This window comes from Polistes dominula, unplaced genomic scaffold, assembly GCF_049000335.1.
Source record: "Polistes dominula isolate Pdom_NZ unplaced genomic scaffold, Pdom_raw_medaka contig_28, whole genome shotgun sequence".
Classification (NCBI taxonomy): domain Eukaryota; kingdom Metazoa; phylum Arthropoda; class Insecta; order Hymenoptera; family Vespidae; genus Polistes; species Polistes dominula.
The window spans coordinates 65,199-84,635 of NW_028300879.1; the positions used below are offsets into that span (position 1 = coordinate 65,199).

General features: G+C 29.8%; 3 protein-coding genes across 6 annotated transcripts; 2 read left to right on the forward strand and 1 right to left on the reverse strand.

The window, feature by feature from the left end:
* The first annotated feature begins 62 nt into the window (after positions 1 to 62).
* On the forward strand, positions 63 to 8,260 carry LOC107068540 (uncharacterized). Its single transcript, XM_015325039.2, is given in 20 exon segments — positions 63 to 1,016; positions 1,359 to 1,605; positions 1,753 to 1,804; positions 1,807 to 1,904; positions 1,973 to 2,142; positions 2,431 to 2,518; positions 4,596 to 4,775; positions 4,910 to 5,117; positions 5,193 to 5,289; positions 5,378 to 5,586; positions 5,682 to 5,880; positions 5,995 to 6,234; positions 6,335 to 6,454; positions 6,528 to 6,670; positions 6,776 to 6,962; positions 7,074 to 7,161; positions 7,239 to 7,367; positions 7,446 to 7,625; positions 7,730 to 7,834; positions 7,937 to 8,260. Coding segments are annotated over 20 exon segments (3,609 nt in total). The 5' UTR covers positions 63 to 327; the 3' UTR covers positions 8,117 to 8,260.
* A 133-nt stretch (positions 8,261 to 8,393) lies between these two features.
* Positions 8,394 to 10,533, reverse strand: RpL7 (ribosomal protein L7). Its single transcript, XM_089173254.1, has 6 exons — positions 10,385 to 10,533; positions 9,826 to 9,937; positions 9,554 to 9,729; positions 9,210 to 9,460; positions 8,842 to 8,939; positions 8,394 to 8,555 (listed from the first exon to the last, which is right to left on the reverse strand). Exons 1-6 carry the CDS (start codon positions 10,393 to 10,395, stop codon positions 8,445 to 8,447), a joined length of 759 nt encoding a protein of 252 aa, XP_089029380.1. The 5' UTR covers positions 10,396 to 10,533; the 3' UTR covers positions 8,394 to 8,444.
* Positions 10,534 to 11,126: 593 nt separating this feature from the next.
* On the forward strand, positions 11,127 to 18,818 carry LOC107068534 (uncharacterized). Of its 4 annotated transcripts, XM_015325032.2 has the most exons (8): positions 11,127 to 11,262; positions 13,057 to 13,175; positions 13,242 to 13,294; positions 13,394 to 13,651; positions 13,752 to 14,194; positions 14,309 to 14,612; positions 14,716 to 14,821; positions 14,905 to 18,818. In XM_015325032.2, the coding sequence occupies exons 3-8, from the start codon at positions 13,267 to 13,269 to the stop codon at positions 15,173 to 15,175; spliced, it is 1,410 nt and encodes a 469-aa protein (XP_015180518.1). In that variant the 5' UTR covers positions 11,127 to 11,262; positions 13,057 to 13,175; positions 13,242 to 13,266; the 3' UTR covers positions 15,176 to 18,818. The 4 variants fall into 4 exon arrangements, with proteins under 4 accessions (XP_015180518.1, XP_015180516.1, XP_015180517.1 ...); XM_015325030.2 differs by having other exon boundaries at positions 13,242 to 13,651; XM_015325033.2 differs by lacking the exon at positions 13,057 to 13,175 and having other exon boundaries at positions 11,154 to 11,262.
* Positions 18,819 to 19,437: the final 619 nt, after the last annotated feature.

A 19,437-nucleotide genomic window follows, 5' to 3' on the forward strand; every position in this document is an offset into this window, starting at 1 on the left:
GTCCACCCTTCCTGACATTCTCAATACTCATCGGTCGTAAAATCTTATATTCTGTTCCTTTACTCCTATCTAAGTTGCTTGGTTGTGCTTCTCTCTGTGTGTGGTGTGTGTGTGTTTTTGTAGAATACATATAAGCATAATATTGAAGGAGGGAAGCAAATCTAAGCTTGCTGAAGTTTTTAATAATATTTTATTGTTAGAAGAGTTAATATTACTTGTTAATTTGCAATACTCTTTCATTGATGGTGATTTCATATTTATTATATTATATATGGAATGATTCTTCCATAAATTTTACATTTTTGTCAATGAAAAATATTAAATTGAATGAATGTTAAAGGCAGTTTAGAGAAAAAATTTAATAAAGAATTATCATTAGCAATGATACCTAAAAGTATGCCAGGAACAACATCGACCAAATCTGATGTGTGTGATAAAATTTTATTAAATCCTATTAATAATGTATTTGTTAAATCAGAAGAAGAAGAAGAGGAAGAAGAAGAAGAAGAAGAAGAAGAAGAAGAAGAAATGTGTATTTCTTCTAATAAGACTGGCCAAAGTAATACGTACAAAAGTAAAGACATTAGTGATTCAATGGTACAATCTACTGTAGACCAAATAGGAGTATGCGATAGTTCAATTGTGTATGAAAATAATATATCTAATTCAGAAACTCCTCGTGATATGAAGCATGATCTCGAATCGCATCAATCCAATGTAGATTCACATAAAGTAAGCAATAAAGAACTCATTGCGAGTACAGAATCACATTCTGTATCACAGAAAGAAATCAAAAATGGAGTGAAATGTGGTAATTCTATTATGATACCTTCTGGTCAACCAAGAAAAAGAGGAAGACCTAGGAAGTATGTGTGTATTCAAACTCCAGATGAATGCGATAACTATGTTTCGCAGCAACAGATTTCCAATTCGGAAACATCAACATATTGTAGACAAAATTCTTCGAATACTTCACTAACTGAATCTAACAATGAACTTTCGAATGATCACTTAAGGTAGTACCTCCCTGTGAAGACCCAAATTTCAATGCTTTTTTCTCATGAATTTTGTTGAATAGGAAAATCAAATGCGATCGTTTTTCAATTTTAATATGTTCTTATTAGTATCTTCAACTGTACAAACAAATTTTTGTTAACGTTAAAAATCAAATGGAGGCAACAAAATAGAGTTATCTGAGTTATACACCCTACGGCGCGCTCCATACTTTCGGTTATAACTTTGAATGACAATACTCTGAAATTTTCGGAGCATATTTTTGAAATGTTTTTCTTACGAAATATGTAAAAAAAAAACAAAAAAAAATAATCGATTTTTTTCAACCGATTTTTTTTCAACAGGGGGGAGACATCCACAAAAGTAGATATTTGTAAAAAAATGAATACACCTAGGCGAAGAGGACGTCCTCCATCGAAAGTTAAAAATAATAACGCGAAAAAAGAAAGCATGAGAAGCCAAACAGAGAATGAAGAGATACAAATGTGTAAATGCATGAGATGTGGAATAGAAATAGCAATAGGACAATGGGAAACGCATAATATAATGAAACATAACAACATGGGTTGGTATGAAGGAGAGCAACCAATGGTATGTATATAATACAAGATTTTTCAGTGTTTTTATTAACTAACTGTTTTATTAAATAACATTCTCATATAAAAATATACTCTCTCTCTCTCTCTAATTGATACTTATATTATAACTTATATATATACATGCATCATTTTGTTATAGGATTTTGAAAATGATAAGAAATTATTGAAAAGGGTATTATCTATTGCCATAAAAAAAGGAAAGGACAACTTTGTTGCGAACAATGTGAAGTAATGAAACGTAGTGTTAATGGATTTATATCACATATTCAATTTTGTGGTAAATCGGATGATGTAAGTTGTCATATTTTGTAAATAACATTATTATAATTCAATTGTCAAGAAAGAAAATGTAATCTTAGGAAAGCAGAGCATTAATGGTAACATGTTCCGTGTGCAATAATTCTATGAGGCCATCATCTATGGAAACTCACGAACGAATTCATAGAGATTTGAAATATAATAAACGCAAACATCTTCCAATCGAACTTGCAGCAGATAATGAAAAAGTAAAACGTAAAGCTGCTGAAAAGTATGTATAAATAATTATGAAATCTCCTGTAACTGATGGTACAAGCGGGTGCTTATATACAAGCTCTATAGGTGTTTAATAATACATTTTCTACAGAATTCAAACATTCACAAAATTATCTTTTGCTCCGTTCTGCGCTCTCATGTACCACCAGTGCTTGCTGCATGATATCATTGAGTCAACATGCTGAAAATCTCATTTCTAAATGTAAATCGATTGATTATCGAAATTCTTTTTACTTTCTTTTTTTTTTTTTTTTTTTTTTTCTTTTTGTTTTTTCTTTTATAGAGCTGTGTCAAAAATATTACAGTTTACAGAACTTGTTAAAGAAGAACAAAAACAATCTAAAAAGGTGGATTTCGATTCTTCTGTATTGGTAAGCAAATCTAAAGCATGATTTTGTGTAATGTGCAACTATATTAGCTTGCAATTATTTACAAAATGATGCAATTTCTACAAATTATTAATATACAGGGTGGTAATAAATGAAAGGGTTTGCGCGCGATATTTGAAGAGCTTATAGTACTCATTGATTTGAATGTTCAATTGTTTATAGTAACGTATATATTATACAATACGATCTTTGTTGATATTATTAATTTCTTAGGACCAAGTACTACTATTGTTACTCTTCACATATTACGGCAAACTCTCTTGTTCCCACTGTAGAAAAAAGTTAATTTTTAAAAAGTTAATTTTATAAAAAGAATAAAGAGAGTAAACTGTAAGTGTACTAATGAAATAAGTATGCTAAATAGAAACACACCTCTGCAAAGGATTGTTTCTTCGAAAAGCTATTTTTAGACTGGACACTTGTTGCATGCTACATATCTTTTTCGCTCATAGATATATTATTAAGGCAAAGTAAAAATGGAAAAAAGGAATGTGTATATAATATGTCCTAAGAGAAATGAAATAATGTCTAAAAGAAGACAAATAATCTGGATATATTGTGCTGAAGGAAATGATTTGATATTTTCTTCTATGTTATTCTATTAAATAAAGACATTTTCAATTAAATCTTATTATGCAAGAATATACTGGAATGAAATACTGGAAATAAAATGGATACAGATAATAATAATAATTGTAATAACATTTATAAGGGAAGTGCCCAGTCTATTGCTACTTGCTATTTATAAATTATAAAACTTACTTTACTAAATAGCAGTTTTCAGCATTACTGGTTAATATCATTTCTGTGCAAATACAGAGTTTGATTTATAAATTGATTTGATTCACTATTCATCATTATACAATAATATAACACAATAACGAATATGGTTGTACTGCTGCATCTATAATATCTATATTAATTATATAGTTTTGTTTAAATATCGTGATAGATATCGTGATAGATATAATTTATTCCAATTAATCCATTTCATTCGCGCGTATATGCATTGTACACATTTTTCTATGTCTTCAAATTTCTGCTTATTATTGTGTATGTTTCTGGAGTAGTAGGGGGTCTTCATCAATTCAATCAATGTTTAAATAATTCTAGGCTGAAGAAATAGCACCAAATACAAGCACTAAATCTGAAGATACATTGGATGATACAAATGGTACATCAAATCTTACCGGTATCAATTGCCAAGAAAATAAATCTTTTCAAACTGAAGCACACCCAATGAAAATGAAAAAGCCAAAAAGTGAAGATGATTCATTTTTAAAAATTGATAATACATTACCTGCTACAGAAGATCAATACGATACATTTGGATCGTACGTAGCAAGTGAAATACGATGTTTGAATTCAGAATACTTACGCAAAAAATTAAAGAGAAAGATACAATGTGCTATCATAGATATACAAGATGAAGAAGATCGACTTCCAGGATCAGCTACTCCAGAATCTTCATTCATTTAAATTATACTTTTTCTATTCATTTTCTTCAATATCAAAACTTGTTGTTTTGACTATAACGACATTCATCTAATTGATTTTCATTTCATTCATTTTCATCATTATTAAAGATAAAATTGACAAAAAGAAGAAATATCGATTTCTATAAAACTCCATCAAGTGTAATAGAAGAAAAGTCAAAGTACTTTTACATTATTTACAAATGTAATATACAATAATATAACGTAGAAATGAATATTTATAATCTTTCAATGAATTTTATTGCAATTTTGTTCTATTAACTGCAATATTAGATCTTCTTATCATCTATCTTAATTTACATCTAACTTTGAAAGGAGAAATATTCCAAAATGTATCATGCAATAAATGTCCATATTTAAATAGTTTTCAATATTATAGAGATAATAATAATAATACTACTACTACTACTACACTACTACTACTACTACTACTACTGTATATTGTACAATAGAATAATGGGATGGTTTGGTATTTTTCATGCCAGATTATTTGGTTTCAAATAATGCATTTTAAGTTGACTACTGCATTTGACTCTTGTTATGATATATTTACACAATTATAGAAAAACATTCAATTGCCGGAATTGAAAAAGAAAATACCATCTATTTGGAAATCTTTATGGAAGAAGGAATTACAATCGAAAGGCATTACGCAATGTCGTCAAGTAGCATGTAATTTTACAAGTAATTCCTACGATGACATGTGTAAACATTGTTCTCAATGTAATTTTACACCTCAAGAGGTAATGTATATTACAAATGTAATATTCTTTGTATACATCTCACATCATGTAATAATAATATGTGATCGATATATCTTTTTTTCTCTTTTTTCTCTTTTTTCTCTTTTTTTTCTTTTTTTCTTTACTGTCGATAGAAATTTATGTGTAAAATATGCAAATTTGTATCTACGAGTAAAGTGGAAACTATGGAACACGTCAAGGTTAAGCATTCGGAAATAGAAGACAACACAGATAATTCACCTGATTTTAAAGAAGAAAATACAACTGATGATGAAAGTGAAAACGATTTATCTTTCAAATTTGAACAGCAATATCATCATAATGCATCTTCGGTGAAAGAAAGTATGTAAATAAGTCTTTTTGTAAAACAACAATCAATGCATGTGTAAATATTTTCTATATTTTATATTTTGATAGGATCAGCTAGCTTAATGATGTTTTTGGATGATCCGCACGCATTAAAAGCATCCTGGAGTAAATTTTATGCGCCTGCTTTTAAGTGGACAATGGAATTGTAACTATTAATTTTGTATTTCAATGTAACTTCTTTCTTTTGATAAATGAACACGATAAATGAACGATAAATGAATGAATTTTGACAGCGAGATGGAGAATTACGAATTTCAATTTTACGATGATTATCTTCCCAATCCGTTTGTACTGTTAAATAATGAAGATGCAAAACAATATCTACCACCATTAAAAGTATCAATGGCTACAAAAACAATAACCGTTAATGCATCTAACAATACGAAACATGGGGAAGAGGAATGGAGATATTGGAAAACATTTGAAGGGAGAATTTCAGAGGGTGAAAAAATCAATATAAATAATCGACTTATATATTGTTGTTGTTGTTGTTAGTCAGTCAATAATAGTAGTTCATTTGAACTTTCATTTTTATAGATTTACCAGCATTTTTTGCTGGTGGACCTGTATGGGCCTTAGCATGGTTACCTATACCAGTTTATGTACACGATAAAACACCTGACCAATACATAGCAGTAAGTACACATCCTCAAATGGAGAACAAGTATACTGTACTAAAGGCAGATTCAGGACCTAATATGATACAAATCTGGAATATGGGTAAATTAACTAATGAGTAAGTTTTAAATAGGTAGTCTAAGTAATATTTCTACCTACTATTATACATATCATATATAGTATATTATTTATATATTGTATTAACGTCAATTAACGTTAATTGAACGTCAAGGTTGAAGCCTGAAATTAGTACTCCTACTCTATCATATGCAATAGTACATAATAATGGTACAATTTGGTCTCTTAAGTGGTGTCCATCTGGATGTTACCAGGATGAAACTTTAAAAAATGATAAAAAAGGAACATATAGAAGGATGGGTTTATTAGCTGCTGGCTGTTCGGATGGTACTGTTTATATTTATTCATTACCATTTCCAGAAGAACTTGGATTCAGCAAATCTGAAAGTAACAAGTAAGAATACTTATACAATAATTGTATTGTATACAAATATAGGATTATAATATCGTGTTTATTTTATTCAAGTATTACACATATACTATTTATTTGTTAGTTTACCAATTTACAAGACTGATCCTGTACTGATATTAGTTGTAAATAGTATTATTTATGAAAGTGCTAAACAAAATTGGCAATGTTCCGCAATATCATGGACAAAAGAACGTGGACATAAGTAAGATTTACATTTTCTAGAACAAAATCATGAAAAGTAACATATTTAATGAAATACTATATACTTTTATTAGTACTATAGCTGCTGGTTTTACAAACGGCTATATTGGATTATGGAATCTCACAGCGGATTCACCATTGTTAAAACAAAAACAAAACAATTCAATTGTGATGAATTCATTTTCACATTTTTTTGCACATGGCAACGCTGTTACTGGTAAGTAAATAAATATAATATTGTATAAATGAAGGTGAACACACAAATAATACATTGAAAGTGTGTAGAAGCAAATGATAATAAATAAATGTATTATTTGAACAGGGCTGACAATAGTTCCATACAATGGTCAGCGATTTTTAGCTTCAGTCAGTGTAGATAGGTCTTACAAGGTATGGGATTTAGAAAATATAAGTTTTCCTCAAGAAACCTTCAAAAAAGGAATTATGTTTGATGGTGTTTGGATGCTACATTGGCCTAGTGCTGTCATTGGTTTTGATGATGCTTTAAGGTATTATACAAATATTGTACTTTATTGTACTTTATTGTACTTTAGTCTAATCTAATCTAAGGAGATCAATTTGAATAATTTTTTGTATACTGCTTTGATTTTTCCTTGCAGTTATAGACATACAAACTCGTTTCTAGTTTCTTTGAGAGAACATGGATATAAATCGTCCCCTATCCTTCCAACTAATTCAACAACATTTGTAAGAACATTATACGCTTTGCAACTTATTTTCTATTTATAATATATGTTTAGTAACAAAAAATATGTTTTCTTCAGAGTGTTACTGTATCCGATCACGCTAATAGTATAGCACACGGTACTTATGCTGGAGAAATTCTTTCTATTTTTCCACATCAGTTATTATATACCAAAGATATAGACAAGATATTAACAAGAAAGAGACAAGTAAGTATTGTAAGCATTTATTTATAAAACATTCATTTTTTTTCTTTTTTTTCTAAATCTGTGCATATTTTCTTTTAGTTAAATTCTTATATTGAAGTAGTAGATTTTGAAAAACCAAAAGAACAACCACCAAAAGAGGATCTTAATAATGAATGTAAGGATGTAGGAGGAAAAAAATCCAAACCATATATTTATATGCCTGCGGAGTATGATAAATGTAAAGACCGTTTCGGTCTTATAATTCATAATAATTTTCCGGTAAATTATTATTATTATTATTACTATTATTATTCATTGAATTATTTTCTACTACTAAATATTTGTATCTTCCAAATGTTAATAGTGTAATCTTGAATTTCTAGAAAATTTATGACAAATTAGCGAAGGGTACAAACCAAAAAACTTTATATTCTGATAAATTGACGCTTGTTCCCATTGAAAGATACCCTTTTACATCTGTGAATAGAGTAAGTTTATATGATTTCCTTTTTTTTTTTTTTTTTTTTTTTTTATCAAAATCAAATTTTCCAAAGTAATCGGTAAAATATTTGATATATCCTATTATATAGGTCTGTTGGAATCCAAATATGTGGAGTCACTTATGGTTTGCTGCGGGTTATGAAAATGGACTAGTAAGATTCTTGAATTTTTCATTTATGTCACCGAAAGGTGACATGAATAAATTAATACAAGAGCATGCAGAAGCTTTCTCAAAAAGGATCAATAATCAAAGTCAAAATGATCATTAAAATATAGAACATTGGCTAAACCAATATCTATTATATATATACTAGATTTGTTAATAATCAATAATTTCAAGATAAATGTTGCAAAGAAAAATGTGCTATTGTATAAAAATCCATAGTAATAAAAGGGATTAATTTATATTAATACGTTGATGACTTGCGCTCTTCCTTGATAGTCAACGTGTTGTTCCATTTATTTATGTTGTGTAGTAAATACGTGATATATTTGATATAAGAAATTTTGTATAATTTTATGTGAAATGAAAATAAGTATAGTCAGTTTATTGATAATAAGCGAGAGAGATTTGATTTATTAATTAAGATTATAAATTTAAACCATTCTCCTGAGAAGCTCATTGATTTTGTCTTCGCGATTTCCGAAGTCACCTCCTTCTACGTAGTGATTGGTCTTCTTTCTCCATCCACCATTAGGAGTATTTAACTAGAAAAACAATGACATGTGCGGTAACATTTATGTATATGCATAATGAAAAGATTATTAAAAGATAATAAAAAAAGTTTAAATATTGTGGGAGTTAGTCTTGAAATAATATAATAAAATAGTATAAATTTCAATGGGCTTATACTCCTGTTACTTTTCGACATAGAAGGAGGTAATAAAACATAAGGAAATGTCTTACAACCATGCCTATGTCGTGTAGTAAAAGAGATCTATTAAAAAGTACATTAAAAAGATAAAGATGATAACAAGTGGATTGGACACATACCTTGAATGGCCACAAAAAGTTGCTTGCGTATTTGAACTTTGATCCTACAGTAAATATTTCATGTATCAGGTCTTCCATACAGATAATGCCTGAACGACCTGTAAAATATTAAAACAATACAATTGTTTATAAATCATATAACAACTTATTCAATATTACTGATATATAAAAGTGTTAGTACTTTTTAGAAATTGCATACTTCATATATACATATATATATACATAGCAATTATTGTAGCAAAAAATACTATTTTATTTTTGACAACATGGAAGGAAGTATGCACACTTATTGATACATACTTCCATGGATTTGTCAATATATATGTATGAGTATTAATATTTCTTAGCATATATAACAAAAATCATACTAACCAAGTTTTTTTCTATAATATTATTACTTGTTATAGGGATACGTTGGCGATTTATTTTAGCAAAACCGCGTTTGTAAATCAATTCTCTAACTGATTTCAAGTTTGGATATCCCCAAGTAATATAAGGTTCGACAATGCGAAGCATATTTATGGTGGCCTTATTCAGTTTTACGAAAACACCATTGTTAATTTGTTTCAAACGGAAGAGTTGAAGTACTTTACGTACTTTTGGCGCAACTTGATTAACACTAAAATACACAAATGAAATAAAACAAGATTATTTAGTAAATGTATAATCTATTGATTATTGGAGAAAACAAAATATGCAAAATTCTACTAACCCACGAATACGTATAACAAATGCTAATTTGGCTTCACCAGGAATGTAATAATTTCCTCGATTCTTAGCTTGTCTGATCAACCTAATTTCATCTCGTTCTTTTGTTCGGTATTCCTTAACATAATTTTCCGCTCTTTTGAAAATAACCTTGCGCTTTTTATAACGATTTGCACGTTGCTAAAATGAAAAGGAAAAGGAAAAGAAACAGTTATTTTTTTTTTTAATAATATGAAAATAGTTATTTTTTAGAACTTTCTTGTAAATACTACTAACCTTAATGGATGTTTGTAAACGTGTAGCTTTAACCGCTTCACGCCGTTTCCTCTTTTTAAGTACCGATTCTGGTACTACTGGAAGCTTTTTCGCTTCAACAACGTCTTTTTTTCTGCATCAGTGCAAATACAAAATATACATACAATAATAATTATAGATTAAATATAAATTAATTTTACAAACAAAACAAACACCATATCGTCATAATTTTACATAATAAATAATTAAATAAATTATTAAACAAACAATTATTTTACATACAAATATTTGATAGAATTAATAATAATTGTTCGGAACAAAAAATTACTTTACTCTACTAAAGTTTAATTACAATTTGTTGAACATCAATGTTATACTTTATATCTCATGCTTTATGAATGTTAGGTTACGAACAATGGCGATGCATTATTCTCTGCATAATTGTACGAAATTAGTAAGTTTTAATAAAAAAATAATAGATAAAACATCGTTCATCATGTTGATAATTATTATAAATAAAATATAAAGTAAATATATCCCGATTATATTGGATACTTTTAGAGATATTAATATTACTTACTCTTCCGACATGGTTGCAATTAGGAAAAGATCTTGCTACCTTTCTGTTCAACGGAAAAAAGAATTTTATAACAGATGGCGCGTTTAGCATTCAAGATTCTTAGGGATCCTATAGGAGGGGATGCGCCATTCATATTCAGCTCATGTGCCATTGGCTGAAAATTTTGGGGGACCGCTTGAATTTATAATAATTTTTTCCTGTAACCTATTCTATTTTAATATAAATTTTTAATTATCATTAAATATAGTTCATTTTGTTTTTGTTTTGTTTTGTTTTGTTTTGTTTTGTTTCTGTATTTGATGCAATTCATTATTTCATAATTATTTCAATGTTTAAATCATTCGCGCGCAAAATCAAGTTCCGGTCCCCCAGCAATGTACATGGCGCATCCCTCCTATAGGATCACTATCAAGAATTATTTTTAATTTGCGTGCAATTATATAAATACAGTTTAGGAATCTTTTCAATATTTCAGAACAATTGAAAATATTATATTTTCGATTAGAAAAAAGAAAAAAAAAGTAAAGAATTAAATCAATAAATGAGAAGGAAAGTTGAAAAATTACTGTAATTAATAGAAAAAAAAGGAAAAAAATGTCAATTATTGTAATGAAGTTGAGATTGATTTTGATTTGATGCGCTAGAATAAGTTAAAATAATTAGAAGGAAAGTTTTAAAGTAAATTAGTATTATTAAGTTTCCCGGGCAAAATATCGCAATGGAGATATTATATTTCGCAAATATAGAGCGCGATGTTCGCATAACCATGTGATGACGTCAAAATATGGCGCCTTGATCAGCTGGGTGTTGTGTAGTGCGTGCTTGAGATGCTCGTCTTTAGAAAATCAACCGAGACTGTCGTCTGTCTACTAAGATACGTGAGTGTTACTTTCATTTTGTAAGATTATGTCCCACATTTCATATTTAAACAACGAAACGAAACAATGACGTTGAAAATCTCAATTTAATATTGAAAAACATGACAACATGCAAGATACCGTTCTTGATTATAGTTCAATTTTCTTAGTTGTTCAAAAGAGAAAATCATGAAAATATTATGATGGAAGGCATGTTACACGATGGAATTAATTATTATTGCTGATAAAAAGATAGGATTGTCGTAATTTAAAAATTGTATGGGGTTAGAAAAGAATAATGTTTATAAAAAAAAAAATGCAAAATATGGTGGCCAGAAAAAAGATATCTTTGTAATATGTTAGTTCGCAAATTGTACTCTCTGTTGAATTTATTCAAAGCCACGATCTGTTCGTTAACATATTACTTAATGAAGGATTAAATGCTGACAACACCGTGTGTTAACTTGTAATAACAAGGATCGTACTTATTTGTTCGAGTTTCGTAACCATTATCAACTCCATATTTGAATTCAACAAGTAACAGAATAGACAGTTGCACGTTTTACTCTACCGCGAATCATTTAATTCTTCACCTATAGGAATGATATCAATATCAAAAAAGAATATATCTTTTTTTTCTCCTTCTTTCTTTTATTTTCATTCGAATTGTGATATTTGGTATAGAAAAAAATGAAGTTTGTCTTCAACGCAACGTCCTCAATACGAGAATCGAATGCGAAATATAGTTCCCATAAAATACGTCTTACGTATCCATGTTAAGTGCAGTAAGAATTTAAATGCGGATGGCATTTAATGCGTGTCACTGGTCGGACGAGGTTACGACGAATAAAAACCTATCATAGTTATTACATGGTGTTACCCTTTTTAATGGTCAAAATTGCATTTATATCGAAGTATTAAAATGAAGTAGAAATATTTTGTTCTATTTGATAAATATTTCGCGAGTGGCTTTTTTTAAAAGAAGAAAATCGAGTAAACACGAATGATCATTTAACGGAAATGTAATCATTGATCTATGATATACCCATTTAGCATGCATGTTACGTGATTAGTTGGGAGAACTGCATTGATTTCGTCGACGTACGCATCGTACGGTGCAATGTGTTCTCTACAGCACCGCCATTTTGTCGCTTGTTAGTGGATAAACAAATGATGATGTCGTTGTTGTCGGTCGTGGTGGTGGTGGTGGGGGTGGTGGCGGTAGTGGCGGTGTGGGAGGAGAGGTACGTTTGGGTTCGAGGCTAGGTGTGCGCGGAAATTTCAATTTTGCTACTCACGCACCTTCTCTCTCTCTCTCTCTCTCTCTCCCTACTACCCCTCTGCCCCTTCGATATATAATAAATCGCAATGTTGCCAGCGATGAAACGAAGCTTTTTAGTAAAATAATTCATTGCTTTCTAACATATATTCAAGATATGATTTGTATTAATTGTAGCTTTCATGTTATTTATTTGAACAATACAATTACAAAAAAAGGAAAAAAAGATTACAATATGAAATAATATATGTTGTGTCAAAGTTGCACAACAGCAGGATATTTTGTATACTTTTGTATAGAGAACAAATTTAATTATTTTATATTTTCCTTATTGATTATTAATGAAACAAAATTGTAAACAATATTGTTTAGGAAAATTTTGCATTGTGTATTTATTTTGATGATATATTTGATTTATTAACTGGTTTATTAAGGCTTAATAACTAAGCTTCTTTTCATTGTCATAAGAGAAAGATGAAAATGAGAATATAATTTGATATTTCGAGCGTATAATTATCTCGACGATGCGTACCCAGGTTACAGGTAATCGGGATGTGTCAAGCAAATGCACTTCGACAGACATTAATCTAAAAAAAATTAACATTGGATAATGAGACCGTTGAACAGTGAAATCTGGCAGAACTTCTTTAAAAAAGTAATTATTATAAATCACCTTTTTTTGTCATACATTAACGAAGGTTGTAACGTCATTATCTTACAGTGATCAAGGAAGAACTCAACGCGATATGCCACCAGATAGACCAGATTCCACAGGTATGGAAAGTGGAATAGAGTTGAGGTCCAATCAAATTTACAATTTTCAAGATGCAACTTATACAACTAAAGAGCGTAATAATACAAATACGTTTGTAGAATCCAATTCGAGTTACGATGTTCAAGAAGAATTGCCTATTAATGACAAATCAATAGAAAAGAATAGTCAATCGGATGATGATTTAACTTCCCTCAGCTGGTTACATCAACAAAATGTACTCAAAGGCTTGGAAATATCTAACCCTAGTAAGGATATAAAGAATGAGAATCTTTTAAATAACAATGTATGCGACGACATTGCAGATTTCTCGGAAAATACTAATTCTGTTTCCAGTTTGGATGATAGTTATTGTTCAGGTAAGCTGTATATTAAGAACAGTATATTAAGATTTCATATTTTATTCACAATTATAATGCATTGCATTTTGTTGTTGTTATAATGTTGTTTCAATTGCAGAAATTAGAAGTAAAAAGACTTATTCTACATCACAAAGCCATGGACAGCAGCAGCAAAACTATCAACATTCGAATAGGAATTGTCAGAAGTCTGGTCAAGTGTTTAATGATTGCATAAAAGGTCACTATGAAATTTCTCCGAGTGATCAAACGAAAATATCATTGAGTAACAACAATTTGCCAGTGTCAAATCGCAACAAACATCCAACACATATCCCTTATGATCCTCACTTACATAGAAATAGTAAACCACCATATTCTTTTTCCTGTTTAATTTTTATGGCAATAGAAGACAGCCCCGTGAAAGCTCTTCCGGTTAAAGAAGTTTACGCATGGATTTTGGATCATTTTCCATATTTTAGGAATGCACCAACTGGTTGGAAAAACTCTGTTCGTCATAATTTGAGCCTAAACAAATGTTTTCGTAAGGTAGAAAAAGCTCCAGTAAGTAATTAACCATGCGTGCATGTGTTTTCATATTATTATTATTATTATTATCATCATCATTATTTTCAAATTCATACAGTAAATAAAAATATCAATATATTTTATTTTCAGAATTTAGGTAAGGGTTCGTTGTGGATGGTAGATGCTCAATATCGTCCAAATTTGATACAGGCATTATCTCGTGCTCCTTTTCCTCCTCCAACTGCACAAAATCTTTCTACTCCAGAAAAAAGTCAAAGGAAGAATGCAAGTGCACGTCTTCCAGATCCTGTCTTATTCCCATATCTTTCCAAAAGACTGGCATCTAGCAATATTAGCGAAACTCCTGAAACAGAAGTAGATAGTGATGTGGATGCTGCTGCAGCTGCTATGCTTTCCTTTAAACATGGGCCAATTATTTTGAATCACAATAGAGGTTATCTCAATATATATATATATATATATATGCATATAAATATAAATTAACTATATTAATAGCTTAAAAATTGTATTTTAAACTGCGGTCCATTGACTTACAGACCGCAAGAAAAAAATATTGGAATCTGAAAAGTTAGTTCCTGTAATAACAAGAAGTTCTAGCGAAGATCACACATATAGTTGTATTACATCAATTAAATTGGAAAAGTATGAGAAACATACGTTATTTAATTTGTATTCTTGTTATTTTTTGTTTGTAAGTATACATTAATGAATTGGTATTGTTATAGCAAGTACTCTACCGAGGAGGTGTCTGCTGATTTTGACGAGCAAAGGAAAATAGCGGATGCACTTTTAAATTTAGCTGGAGTTAATACGGCACTCAATAATAATAAAATACATCACGTACAAGCTATGAATCCTGTATCAAAGACAGAAGGGGTGACAAAAACTAAAAGACGGTTAGTTTCAAACGATTATTCGAGCACAGTGGAGAAGAAACGTAAACGTTGGCGAGAGTGGGGAGAAGGAAATCGGTACCTAAAACATATTAGAGGTTAATACAACAAATATATATTTGCATATGCATTGTATATATATTTGCATATGCATTGTATATATATATGCATATGTATCTATATAGTGATGAAAGAGAGAACTTACAGCTAGTGCGTGTATCAGATAGTGTCAATAGAGTGACACGTTTTATAAAAGTATTTGGTAAAGAACGTATCTTCATTTTTGCGTTATTAGCTTCGGCAAGAAAGAATGATCTTTAAACATTTTTGTTCTATAAATGAAGTCTTTTATATTGACTATATTATATATAGGAGTATTTATAGAAAACAAAGAAAAAAATGTATATGCGCACGTAATTATTATCTAGAGTGGTATCGAAAGAAGAAGAAGAAGAAGCAAAAAAAAAAAAAAAAGAAGAAATCTTTCTGAGGTGCATTTCTAAAGAATTGGCGATTGCTCAGGGCTCAGAACTCGCTATATGCCAAATGAAATTCGGTAGCACTAAGCAGCAAGCAATAATAGTAATGTAGTTGTAAAAGAGTTACTTTCTAAAGATGTTATTTTAACATTGAGTAGAGGAAAAAGAAAATGAGAGAGAGAGAGAGAGAGGCGTATTGAGTAATGTCAATGAAGAAAAAAATGCGATCGCATATTTAATCTAAGGAAAAAAAAACGATGAAGTTTTTAGAACTGTTGTGCTGGTTATACATATTAATTCATAGAGAGTTTAATTATTGATAATAGAGCCTTATACTAGATTTTTTTCTGTAGATATGTATAGAGATATATCTAATATCTATTCGATAGAGAAATTGATAATATATTTAAAAGAAAAAATAAAGTAAAGTAAAGTAAAGTAAAATAAAATAAAATAAAATAAAATAAAATATAATAAAAGATTATACATAACGTGCGCGAACGCATATAGAGATGAGAAAGAGAAGGAAGGGACGCGTACATAAAAAGAAAAAAAACGTATACATATAAATACACATCCATGCTCACGTACTCATTATTTACGCTCAACAAAGTGCATCTGTGAATGTACGGGACTGTAGATTGGCTATATGATGATGATGATGATGAGCTCTGCCAATGAATTAAGCAACAAAGAATAAATTATCGACTTCGAGAGGTATACGCTCGGTATGAATTTCAGATAAGAAAATCTATATCGTTTCACGTCTTTTTCTACTATCTTCCTGGCTTTTGAGATGATTTTAAACGAATGCTGTATATATATATATATATATATATATATGTAGACCACCCTATAATGTATGCACAGACCAGTTTTGAGATTCCTTCGAGATTACGTGAGTGACATTTTGTATCCGCACTTTTCCTATCGATCTGGATATAGATAAAAGAGAAGGAAAAAGAAGACGAAGAAGAAGAAGAAGAAAATGACGATGATGATAGTGCAAGATGGAGACATCCTATTTTTATATAAGAAAAATAAAATAAAAAAAACGATAACAATAAGAAAAAGGCTGCGGATACCTGTCTCTAAAAAAAGTTAAAAAAAGAAAGAAAAAAGGAGTATGTATGTAGTATGGATGTGAATATCGAAAAAAAAAAACAGAAAAAAAAAGAAAAAAAAGAAAAACTGGTATTGCATATATTAATATGTAGATCTATATATAGAAAGAACGTATATTTTTACAGGGCTCTGCCCGCGTGATAAAAGCTCTTCCTAATAACTCGCTAATACACAGATCATTAGCATAAATCATGTAAGAAAAAAAATTGCGAATGTTATAATTCGTGCGTTTAAACGTACTATGGTGCGTTTTTGTGATAGAACAACTTGATTCGAAACGAATTATCTTACTAATACCGTAGAAACAATCTGTAATAAATTTCTAAAATATTATTATCATTGTAAATTATTAAGAACTTTACGATAGATTTAATAATAATATTAATAATAATAATAATAATTATAATAATAATATTAATATGAATAATAATAATGATGATATTAATAATAACATAATTCGAAGATTGATCGACTTATAAGTTAACTAATAGGACGATACAGTGTATAAAAATTAATTTCCAAATTTTGTTCGTTATTAGGTTTCGACTTGTTGTTCTATCATATTTTCTTAGCGCGATAATATTGTAGATAGACATCAGCTACGAAAATAAAGAAAAAAGAAGAAGAAGAAGAATAAGGAGAAGTGAAAGAAAAATAAAGAAGTCGTTGATTAAAAAATGGTGCAGGGAAGAATGCCATGTTTTGAAAAGTAGTCGAGATAAATTTGATTTTGTTCATGCATATACATATAAACTTCAAATTATTCTACGTGGCACGTAAATACTGTACTATATGAAAAGTTGATCCACCGTAAAAAGGGGAATATATTAAGTGCTTCATTCAAAATTTTATATATACATATATACGTACATATACAATAAGATGATACGATGTTTGTGTATATGTAGGTACGTATGTACTACGTGCGAGATAATCTCATCTAGATATTATGTTTCCACTGTCTGTGATAACGTTGCAATACTTAGTACAACTCGTTGTCATTGCTATACCTCAAGAAAAAATATCGCAAGCTTAATTAGAGTCGCGTAAGTGGTTTTTATTTGGTTTCTCTCTACATCTTCAAACTATTTTACTCCCCCTTTGAATCATTGTAGAAGAAGATTTAAGCGGACTACTTGGCACTCTTGTTGTTAATACCTCAATTATAATGTGTTACATTTGTAACCGTTCTAATTTTTTTCTTTTTTTTTTTTTTTTTTCATTTGGAAACGAGGAAAGAAGCCAAGAAGACTAAAAAAGAAAAAGAAAAAAAAAGAGAAGATGAAAAAGAAAATAATTGGAAAGATTTGTGAGATAAATGTATGTATTTAGTAAAAAGAAATATTTATTCTGATTTTGGAGACTCGCGCGTAGATCTTGTTCTCTGTGACCAAAGGTCCGTTCTTCCAGTAGTTTTATCATAAGTCCAAGCCGATCGATTATTATAAAGATGGCCGGAGACACCATTTATCGTCATTAACAATCGTAGCTGATTGCTAGAATAGATTAATAAAACAGAGAGAGAGAGAGAGAGAGAGAGTTTAGCGACACATACACATCATATACAATGAAGCGATGCGTTTATATCCGATGGTTTTTGTCTGTTATAAATAAGAGAGAAAATACTCTGTTGGATTGTAAGAGGAAAATAAGAAAGTTTATTTTGCCCTGGTGTACGTTTAAAGAAAGTGGAGGTAGGGCCGCAATTGGTCGGTTGACCCGATCAATTTAATTTAAATGTGTGTATATGTATAGAAATGCGCATAAATGAAATGATCATTGTCGGCCAAGGAATTATTTTCTATTGATCAGATATATATATATATCTGTTATTTATTTATTTTTTTAATATTTTGTTTTATTTCAAATAAGAACCATTTGATCGACGGTAATGACAACGAGATTGATCGACGAATTTCTTTAAAGTAATGAGTAATAACACGTCGATCGCGCGATACACCAGAAATATGGATTATGGAGCAAGCAAGTAGACAAAATGTACCGCAACCTAACCACGGACAATCAAAATGGAACATGGTGTTTGATTTGCTTCCATTACATAACATCGTGCCAAACTCAAAAAAGAAAAGAAAATAAAAGAAAAGAAGAGAAAGAAAAAGAAAAAGAAAAAAAAAGAAGAAATCTTTTTTATTTGATAGTATAAATATATACTAATTTATTCATCTATACGTTTGTAAAACGTATGTTATATACATGATTAAATCTTTGTTGGCGTTATGTGTAATATCATCGTTATCTTTGTCATCCTCATAATCATCGTCGTTATCACGATCATTATAAACATTATAAAACATACATGCATCGTCATCCCGTCATCCCGTCATCGTCATTCAAAAAATATTGTCATAATTATTTACACTCACCGAGAGAGAGACAGACGAACGAACGAACGAACGAACGGACGGACGGACGGACGGACAGACAGATGGAGAAAAAAACAAAAAGAGAGAAAGATCATGTTTATTATCGTCATCGTTGGCGTCGACTTTAGTCGACTTCATTATTATTGCTATATTATTACCGCTATTACTAATTTTTAAAACGAATCATGCGCTGTAAAATGTTTGTTAAGTTTTTGACCTTGCTTATGTATTTTAAGTATATTTAATATGCCACGTTGTAATCACGATGAAATCTTGTCTAATGAAACGGATAAAAGTGGAATATAAAAATTGGAATACTAGTTTGATAAGTAACCCAATCACGGCCTCTCCCCCTCTCCTAAATAAATTCGTCGAAT

Coding starts and splice junctions, on each gene's coding strand:
- RpL7 (XM_089173254.1), bottom strand. Junction 9,461..9,553: donor TTTGTTATACGTATTCGTGG/GTTAGTAGAATT, acceptor TGTGTATTTTAG/TGTTAATCAAGTTGCGCCAA. Junction 8,556..8,841: donor ACTTTTTGTGGCCATTCAAG/GTATGTGTCCAA, acceptor TTGTTTTTCTAG/TTAAATACTCCTAATGGTGG.
- LOC107068534 (XM_015325030.2), top strand. CDS start 13,267: ATGCCACCAGATAGACCAGATTCCACAGGTATGGAAAGTGGAATAGAG. Junction 14,613..14,715: donor TATTTTGAATCACAATAGAG/GTTATCTCAATA, acceptor ATTGACTTACAG/ACCGCAAGAAAAAAATATTG. Junction 14,822..14,904: donor ACATCAATTAAATTGGAAAA/GTATGAGAAACA, acceptor GTATTGTTATAG/CAAGTACTCTACCGAGGAGG.